The sequence below is a fragment of the Salmo salar genome, chromosome ssa09 (assembly GCF_905237065.1).
Source record: "Salmo salar chromosome ssa09, Ssal_v3.1, whole genome shotgun sequence".
Classification (NCBI taxonomy): Eukaryota; Metazoa; Chordata; class Actinopteri; order Salmoniformes; family Salmonidae; genus Salmo; species Salmo salar.
This window is the reverse complement of record NC_059450.1, coordinates 111,965,062-111,975,189: the sequence shown is the minus strand read 5'-3', so window position 1 is coordinate 111,975,189 and position 10,128 is coordinate 111,965,062. Positions and strand designations below refer to the sequence as shown.

General features: G+C 42.3%; 1 protein-coding gene across 2 annotated transcripts in view; it reads right to left on the bottom strand.

The window, feature by feature from the left end:
• Positions 1 to 310: 310 nt before the first annotated feature.
• Positions 311 to 10,128, bottom strand: part of LOC106612448 (cullin-3) — a 28,214-nt gene continuing 18,396 nt past the window's right edge. For both annotated transcript variants that reach the window (XM_014213577.2, XM_014213578.2), the window contains 10 exons: positions 9,680 to 9,825; positions 9,218 to 9,394; positions 8,153 to 8,323; positions 5,560 to 5,667; positions 5,052 to 5,176; positions 4,793 to 4,889; positions 2,676 to 2,810; positions 2,158 to 2,344; positions 1,404 to 1,549; positions 311 to 1,290 (listed from right to left, as the gene is read on the bottom strand). In XM_014213577.2, coding sequence (XP_014069052.2) covers positions 1,159 to 1,290; positions 1,404 to 1,549; positions 2,158 to 2,344; positions 2,676 to 2,810; positions 4,793 to 4,889; positions 5,052 to 5,176; positions 5,560 to 5,667; positions 8,153 to 8,323; positions 9,218 to 9,394; positions 9,680 to 9,825 — 1,424 coding nt within the window. In that variant the 3' untranslated portion in view covers positions 311 to 1,158. The remainder of the gene's footprint in view (positions 1,291 to 1,403; positions 1,550 to 2,157; positions 2,345 to 2,675; positions 2,811 to 4,792; positions 4,890 to 5,051; positions 5,177 to 5,559; positions 5,668 to 8,152; positions 8,324 to 9,217; positions 9,395 to 9,679; positions 9,826 to 10,128) is intronic.

Sequence of the window (10,128 nt, the reverse complement as noted above, 5' to 3'; positions counted from 1 at the left end):
GTGGCCTCAACCAACTTAATTGCACACTGAGAAATAACATTCACTTGAGGGGATTCAGTAAGAAACATTGCAGTTCTAAAGCAAGTGCACACTCAAAGTTGGCTACCACTGTTTGAAAGCAATACAAATGGTTATTTTGAATTCCTCTTCTTGGCTGAGTAACAGTTTGACTGTGGTTCCCTCTATGCATTAAGCTTCAATTATGGTCAGAGGCGAAGATATTTCACAGTAAAGACCATTTTAGTGTGGCTTTCTCTGCTCTCAGAGAGGAATACACAAGGCAGAGTTGTGAAACAGGTAGGAGGCAAAATACCCTTCGTTGTACAATTTATTTTTCTACACTTAATATGATGAAAACTAGGCCCTGTACAGTCCACTTTAGTGAGTATAATTATTTACAATTTATACACATTAAAACATGGTGATAAATTGGTTCCAATTGAAATGCAATAAGAAAAAAAAAAAAAGAACTTCCCATTGTGATCTGCATTGGGAAGACCTACAATTCCAAGGAGAGAAATATTTTCTGGGCTGGCGATCCAATTTTACAATAGGCCACATTGAAAAATAAAAAATACACCTTGTATAGAGCACTCCATAAGATAAAGCATGCTATCAAGCAACTGCTCCTGTTCTCTGCAAACCAGCAACAACATCCATGTCCTCTTCTCTTTGATTAAAGTCCTAGAGGGGAAAAAAGGCCAATAGTGTCTGACAACCTGTACAACCAGCATGGTGCCACGAAAAAACACAAACACATTTACATCAACATTTAAAACGGGAGAAATTTCAAATATTTTCTTGGTCTTTGTGTAGCCAACCCACATTCGCTTGGTATATGTTTTGTATTATTTTGTTTATGCTAGTTTTCTTTTCCTTTGTTTATTGGGCTTGAATGCAGTACATTTGATGCATTCCCACTCTCCGCCCAAATTCTCCCCAAGGCCACATAAGGAACATGAAACTGTAACAAAGCTATATCCAATCCCTCCATTTAGCTAAAATGTATTAAAAAAACCTTGTCTTTTTTTTTTCCAATGAAAGAAAGGTAAGCTTCCCAATATCAGCCAAACTTCCAAGTTCATACACATAACAAGACCCCCCCCCCAAAAAAAAGTATTGTTTATTTTTGTGTCAAGTTTGATTGAATTCACGCCTTTATGCTACATAAGTGTACACTTTGCGATCCTCCGGTGTCCGTGCCAAATATTCCCGCTCAATGAGTCCTTCAATGCGCTTCTTGATGACTACAGGACTGGGGAGGAATCGCGATCGCAATTGCTGGGTGACCTGGAGAGATGGTACAAACAGACACAATCAGAACCGGATCTTACATCTAATTACTGAGAGGTACAGACAGAAGTACCCCGAAACACAATGTTCATACACTGTATTCCACTGACCTCTGCTACCAACACGTTATGCTGCATCTTCTTTCTAGACTTCATGATGCGGACGATGGCCGCCTCGATCTCATGCTTCCTATCATCGTCCACTTTCTGCCGCGTCTCCTTCCTCTCCGGGTCCGTCTCTCCTTGCTTAGCGGCGACTAGCGACCAACACAAGGAAACCAATTTCAGCCGGGCCTCTCATATGACAGCTATATGCACAGGACTATATCATTCACAGGGCTATATCATTGGGCTCCCGAGTGGCGCAGCGGTCTAAAGCACTGCATCTCAGTACAAGAGGCATCACTACAGTCCCTGGTTTGTATCCAGGCTGTATCACATCCGGCCGTGATTGGGAGTCCCATAGGGCAGCACACAATTGGCCCAGCGTTATCCGGGTTAGGCTGAGTAGGCCGTCATTGTAAATAAGACTTTGTTCTTAACCGACTTGCCTAGTTAAATAAAAAATAAATTCACGCTACACAGGTGAATCTTTGGCTGGGCTATCCAGACGAGTGGAGATCAGTGGGGTTTTCACTACAATTATCTGAGAGGTAGAATCAGATAAATAGAATCTCATTATAATTCTGTGGTTAGAATGACCCTAGAAGGTTGGTATGCATACAGTTCAACGCCATGCTTCAGAAACCAATGTTGAAACAAGATAAATCCTGGTTGTTTTTGTGCCATTTCGGTTTTGCATGCCCTAGCTCTTTAAATCTGTGTTCTACAAGACCGGTCTGTATGGCTAACTGGGTTTGTCTACCTGTCTGGATTTTGACGCGGTGCAGCTTGGAGGTGAACTGGTCGTTGACGGTGAACACATGACCGTTCTCGATCTCCTTCGACTTGGGGTCCTTGGTGAGGACCCGCTGGGTGGGCTTCCCGCAGGCCAGCGACTGCAGCGCTCGCACTAGCTCCCTCTCCGGGATGTCTGTCTCCTGCTGGATCTCCTACACCGCGAGAGCGAGAGATGGGGACAAAGAGGAGAGATGGAGATGAGGCAGAGGGATCCTTTGATCCATGACGCACTATACTGAAACCAAAAGAATAAATAGTTTTTTAGAGAAACAAGAGTGTCTAACTTTTTCAGTTCAATATAACTTTATTTATTCCCTCAGGGAAAGACATTGCCAGACCACAAACATGAACATCCTGCACATATAATAATGACATCACTTTACCCAAATACATCACATCCTTACAAACTTGACTTTATTACTTGACTCCTGACAAACTTGACTTTATTCTGTGATGTGCTATGCATTCAATTAGTGGCTGTACCTCAAACATGGACTTCTCCCGGTTGTTGAAGAGCATAAGTATTGTCATCTGGAAGGTGGACACCTGCAGTATGTGCTTCCTGGTGTTGGAGCCTGTTACTTGGGCGCCGCCCACCCCCACCTCCAAGCCGTCCTCCTGGGAGGAGAGGAGAAGAGAGGTCACCACCGGCCGGCCGCCTTCAGGTAACTCAGTCACACAGGAGTAATCAATGTAGCCTCTGTTCAATCACTGACTATGTCATGCTTATATAAACACATACAGTTGAAGTCGGAAGTTTATATTCACCTTAGCCAAATACATTTAAACTCAGTTTTTCACAATTCCTGACATTTAACTCTAGTAAAAACTCCCTGTTTTAGGTCAGTTAGGATCACCACTTTATTTTAAGAATGTGAAACGTCAGAATAATAGTAGAATTATTTCAGCTTTTATTTCTTTCATCACATTCCCAGTGGGTCAGAAGTTTACATACACTCAATTAGTATTTGGTAGCATTGCCTTTAAATTGTTTAACTTGGGTCAAACGTGTCAGGTAGCCTTCCACAAGCTTCCCGCAATAAGTTGGGTGAATTTTGGCCCATTCCTCCAGACAGAGCTGGTGTAACTGAGTCAGGTTTGTAGGCCTCCTTGCTCGCACACGCTTTTTCAGGTCTGCCTACAAATTGTCTATAGGATTGAGGTCAAGGCTTTGTGATGGTTACTCCAATACCCTGACTTTGTTGTCCTTTTTTTTGCCACAACTTTGGAAGTATACATGGGGTCATTGTCACCAGTCCCTCCTGCAGCAAAGCACCCCCACAACATGATGCTGTCACCCCCGTGCTTCACGGTTGGGATGGTGTTCTTCGGCTTGCAAGCCTCCCCCTTTTTCCTCCAAACATAACGATGGTCATTATGGCCAAACAGTTCTATTTTTGTTTCATCAGACCAGAGGACATTTCTCCAAAAAGTAAGATCTTTGTCCCCAGGTGCAGTTGCAAACTGCAAACCTTCCCTGTAGCTCAGTTGGTAGAGCATGGTGTTTGCAACGCCAGGGTTGTGGGTTCGATTCCCACGGGGGGCCAGCACAGAAAAAAATTTATGAAATGAAATGTATGCATTCACTACTGTAAGTCTGGATAAGCGCTGGATAAGAGCGTCTGCTAAATGACTAAAATGTAAATGTAAATGTAGTCTTGTCTTTTTTATGCCGGTTTTGGAGCAGTGGTTTCTTCCTTGCTGAGCGGCCTTTCAGGTTATGTCGATATAGGACTCGTTTTACTGTGGATATAGATACTTTTGTACCTGTTTCCTCCAGCATCTTCACAAGGTCCTTTGTTGTTGTTCTGGGATTGATTTGCACTTTTTGCACCAAAGTACATTCATCTCTAGGAGACAGAACGCATCTCCTTCCTGAGCGGTATGACGGCTCCGTGGTCCCATGGTGTTTATACTTGCGTACTATTGTTTGTACAGATGAATGTGGTACCTTCAGGCGTTTGGAAATTGCTCTCAAGGATGAACCAGACTTGTGGAGGTCTACAATTTGTTTTCTGAGGTCTTGGCTGACTTCTTTGGATTTTCCCATGATGTCACGCAAAGAGGCACTGTGTATGAAGGTAGGCCTTGAAATACATCCACAGGTACACCTCCAATTGACTAAAATGATGTCAATCAGCCTATCAGAAGCTTCTAAAGCCATGACATCATTTTCTGGAATTTTCCAAGCTGTTTAAAGGCACAGTCAACTTAGTGTATGTAAACTTCTGACCCACTGGAATTGTGATACAGTGAATTATACTTGAAATAATCTGTCTGTAAACAATTGTTGGAAAAATTACTTGTTTCATGCACAAAGTAGATGTCCTAACCAACTTGCCAAAACTAGTTTGTTAACAAGAAATTTGTGGAGTGGTTGAAAAACTTGTTTTAATGACTCCAACCTAAGTGTATTTAAACTTCTGACTTCAACTTTAGCCCCCCCCACACACACACACATCAATGTTCATCCCATATTCAAAGGCAAGTACAGCCTTCATACACCTGCTGTTATCAAGGCCTGATGTTGACATTAGTGGTGTGTGTGTGTGTATCAGTCTGTATACCTGCCAGCCAGTCAAAGGCTGTCCCCTGCATACCTTTTTGATTGGGCCGTAGAAGGTGGCGTTGAGGTCTGCAGAACCCATGTGATGCTGCAACGTGAGCTGCCTGCCGCTGTGTTTTGCCAGATAAAATCTATTGCCACAAAATCAGAGGACAGTCACACACTACAGCATTAAAGATAAACACAGACAATGGACCGCGCCCCACTTCCACAACCTGCAGCAGAGAATTACATGGCCTCTGTTATTCAAAGTAGCTGAGATACAGTGAAGGACAAAGAGGAGATGGACAAACCTTCTAAAGACTTCAAATGCATGTCGAGGAGAAGGGGGGATATTACATTTGGGTGTGGCGGACTGCGTTGGCCAGTAACCGGTCGTCAAAACTCTCACTGTGAGATCGACTCCACCCAACGACACCTGGGGATGGAAGTTAGATATACGTCTTTCACCGAGGTTCCCAACGGTCAGAATGACCATCAAAAGCTCCATAAGATGTGCTCTTCGCTTTGAGAGAGCTAATGCTAGGTTAAATAGAGAGCAATAGTAATGGCTTCTTTGGACAAAGCCTATGGGAAAATGAATGGAGTTTTTGATTAATGCCAAAAATAAGGTCTGTGGTAAACACAGGCTTAGGTGAGCTTATATGTTTTGTCCCAAAACCCTATTCTTTCCCCATAGGAATGGCTGAACGAACCAGAGGTAACTCATGTCTATTTTTTTAGGACTACAAGCTGGCGAGCTCTATGTTCCCCAGAACCAACATTGGACTGGTTCTGTGAGTGGGTGTCTCTGTGTCTCACCGCCGTTGACTGTAGATGTTGGCGGAACTCGTCCATGGTTGTGTTTGAGATGCTCATGTCTCGGAACATGCCTTCCAGTTTGGAGGTGAACTGGCAACCACACTCCGTCTGGCCAGGGGAACCAGAGAAAGAGCGAGAGGAAGAGAGAGATATACGGGATGATACAGATCTATTAAACAACACTTCACTCGCGCTATCGTTTCTGTCACACTGACTCTTCACTCAGCTGAGCTATAGTTCAACATACAGTTTGTACAGTTCAAAAGGTATGAAAGTATGTTTTACTTAAGTAGTTTTTTGGGGTATCTGTACTTTACTATTTCTATTTTTTACCATTTTTAATTTGACTTCACTACATTATTTTAAAAAAGAAAAAAAAAAGGACTTTTTACTCCATACATTTTCCCTGAACCCCAAAAGTACTTTGTACATTTCGAATGCTTAGCAGCACAGAGAAATGGTCCAATTCACGCACTTATCAAGAGACCATCCCTGGTCATCCCTACTGCCTCTGACCTGGCGGACTCACGAAACACAAATGCTTTGTTTATGAATGATGTCCGAGTGTGCCCCGTCTATCCGTAAATTAAAAAAAGAAAAGAAAATGGTGACATCTGGTTTGCTTAATCTAAGGAATTTGAAATAATTTGTACTTTTACTTTTGATACTTAAGGATATTTAAAGCCAAATACTTTTAGACTTTTACTCAAGTAGTATTTTACTGAGTGCCTTACTTTTACTTTAGTTATTTTCTATTAAGGTATCTTTACTTTTACTCAAGCATAACAATTGGGTACTTTTTCCACCACTGGTGCAGTTCAAGTTAAAAATGTATTGCATTGTGTAAAGTACCAGAACTGGGATCAAAATACAATTTAAAATATTTTAGCTTTGCAATTGAACCAAATTGAAAATTACCAAAAGTGCAAACCCCACCCACATGGCACCCCAAGCAGGCTAACGCAAATGCTCAAAGTATTTGAACACAGGTCTGGTATATACTTTTATTGCAAATCTTAAGGTTGCACTTATTAGGTATTGAAGGTGCTACAATACAATGCATTCGGAAAGTATTCAGACCCCTTGACTTTTTCCACATTTTGTTATGTTAAAGCCTTATTAAAAAAAAAAATCTCATCAATCTACACACAATACCTCATAATGACAAAGTGAAAACAGGTTTTTCGAAATTGTTGCAAATGTATTAATTTAAAAAAACAAAAAAACAGATGCCTTACTTCCATAAGTATTCAGACCCTTTGCAATGAGACTCGAAATTGAGCTCAGGTGCATCCTGTTTCCATTGATCATCCTTGATGTTTCTACAACTTGATTGGAGACCACCTGTGGTAAATTCAATTGATAGGACATGATTTTGAAAAGACACCCACCTGTCTATATAAGGTCTCACAGTTGACAGTGCATGTCAGAGCAAAAACCAAGCCACGAGGTCGAAGGAATTGTCCGTAGAGCTACGAGACAGGATTGTGATGAGGCACAGATCTGGTGAAGATTACCAAAAAAATGTATGTAGCATTGAAGGTCCCCAAGAACACAGTGGCCTCCATCATTCTTAAAATGGAAGAAGTTTGGAACCACCAAGACTCTTCCTAGAGCTGGCCGCCAGGCAATCGGGGGAGAAGGGCCTTGGTCAGGGAGCTGACCAAGAACCCAATGGTCACTGACAACCATCTCTGTAGTACTCCAGAAATCAGGCCTTTATGGTAGAGTGGCCAGACAGAAGCCACTCCTCAGTAAAAGGCACATGACAGCCTGCTTGGAGTTGCCAAAAGGCATCTAAAGTACTCAGACCATGATAAACAAGATTCTCTTGTCTGATGAAACCAAGATCGAACTCTTTGGCCTGAATGCCAGGCGTCATGTCTGGAGGAAACCTGGCACCCTTCCTACGGTGAAGCATGGTGGAGTCAGCATCATGCTCTGTGGATTTTTTTCAGCGGCAAGGACTGGGAGACTAGTCAGGATCGAGGGAAAGATGAACAGAGCAAAGTACAGAGATATCCTTAATGAAAACCTTCACCAACCTCAGACTGGGGCGAAGGTTCACCTCTAACAGGACAACGACCCTAAGCACAAAGCCAAGACAAAGCAGGACTGGCTTCGGAACAAGTCTCTGAATGTCCTTGAGTGGCCCAGCCAGAGACAACATCTCTGGAGAGACCTGAAAATAGCTATGCAGCGACGCTCCCCATCCAACCTGACAGAGCTCGAGAGGATCTGCAGAGAAGAATGGGAGAAACTCCCCAAATACAGTTGTGCCACGCTTGTAGCGTCATATCCAAGAAGACTCAAGGCTGTAATCGCTGCCAAAGGTTCTTCAACAAAGTACTGAGTAAAGGGTCTGGATGCTAATGTAAATGTGATATTTCAGTATTCTATTTGTAATAAATTTGAAAAAATTACTTATATTCATTTTAGAATAAGACTAAGGTCACAACATGTGGAAAAAGTAAAAGGGTCTGAATACTTTCCAAATGCACTGTATATCTGAAACAAACAGTTGATGAATCTGTTAATGGATGGATGATCTTAAGATACGCAGCTACTACTCTTCCTCCTCCTGTTTCCTCACCTTGAGCTTAGAGATCATGTTCTTCTCCGAGTCGTCCGAGACGCTCTTGTTGGTGAGCAGCCTCCTGGCCAGGTGCTGTTTGTAGTACCTCTCAAACACATCCTTCTCCTGCATGAACCTGAAGAGCACCATGGCCTTGTCCAGGATCGACTCCACCTCCTGCTCCGTCAACTACACACACACAGAACAAGAGGACATCGAATGTTACACGAGCACACATACACACTTTAAATGATTACATTTGAAACACTGATTTAATCAAATATATTGAACTCCTTATACAGTGAGCTCCAAAAGTTTTGGGACAGTGACCAGTTTGTTGCTGTTTTGGCTCTGTACTCTGGCACTTTGAATTTGAAACGATACAATGAGGTTAAAGTGGAGTCCGTCAGCTTTCATTTTAGGTCATTTTCATCCATATCAGGTGAACCGTTCAGCAATTACATCACTTTTTGTACATTTTAGGGGACCAAAAGTACCGGGACAAATTCACTTATGTGTATTAAAGTAGTAAAAAGTGTAGTATTCGGTCCCATATTCATTGCATGCAATGACTACATCAAGCGTGTGACTCTACAAATGTGTTGGATGCATTTTCTGTTATATTTGGTTGTGTTTCAGATTATTTTGTGCCCAATAGAAATTCATGGTAAATAATGTATTGTTATATTTGTGCGTATAACTTTCACACTTATCATTATTCACGATTCATTCAGGATTATCTGTAATCATGGTAGCATCCAAATTAATGTAGAAGTGTTTAGAAATATATTATATTCTTATTAACAATAAAAGTTACTCCTAAATGACAATACATTATTTACCATTAATTTCTACTGGGCACAACATAATCAGAAACACAACCAAATATGTGTCACAATCAAATGGCACCTATTCCTTATATTGGGCCCTGGTCAAAAGTAGGGCACTATGTAGTGAATATGGTGCCATCGGGCTCTGGTTAAAAGTAGAGCACTATATAGAGAATATGGTGTCATTAGGGACGCAGCCTGTGTGCCCTGAGGAGAGAAACGTTCCACCCCATTACATCAGAAAACGACTCACTCCTTTTACGCCTTTCTTCAGCTTGTCGTCGATGAACAAGGAGAGGTACTCGGGGGAGCGCGAGTTGAGGTTGAGGAAGTATTCAAAGTCCCCTGCGATGGTCTGCTTGAAGAGCCGGTCGTTGTTGAACGACTCTAGAAGGAAGCGGTCGAAACGCGACTTCAGATCCAACAGACCCTGCAGAGAACAAAAACCAGAGGAAGGAAGAACACATGCTCTTGTGTATCTGCCATCTAGTGGCAATATGGAGTATAACAACAGAAATTGCATCCCTGCAGTGGATTTAAAAACATTGAATCGGTGTAAGCATTCAGTGGAGTTTCCCCTATTGTTAAATCCATGACCAGGGAGTGTGGAAATGCACACTTTGGGAGAATGGGAAGGAATGGGAATGTAGCCAGAGATACATTTTTTGTGGACCCCCTGCCCCGTGCCAATGATGTCACTTCCGGTGTAAATTACCTGGATGTAATCCACAGGGTTTTTGCCCTCGCCCTCCTCTGACACCAGCGCCTTGCCCTGCTCGCGGAGGTAGGAGCTCATGCACTCACACATGGTCTTCAGTCCGTTTGGCACTCTGCTAAAGAGCTTATACATACACGCCAGGTCTGTGTTCACGCATGCACACACGCACACACACATCAGTACAAACACATTAGTATCCAAAGACCACCCACTAATATCTTTCACAATAAATATTGAATTGCTGACATTGATATCAAAACAATGGCACGGGTGGTGCCAAGTATGCACACGATAACAACACACATTCACACAATGTACATTACTCAATTATTCTGCTCTGCAAAAGACCTCTTAAGAGGTATGCAAATGTCTGAAAAACTTTAACATCAGGGTGAAATATCCCTTTCATGAAAAAATTAAAAAGGCTGGTGTCCCAAATGGCACCC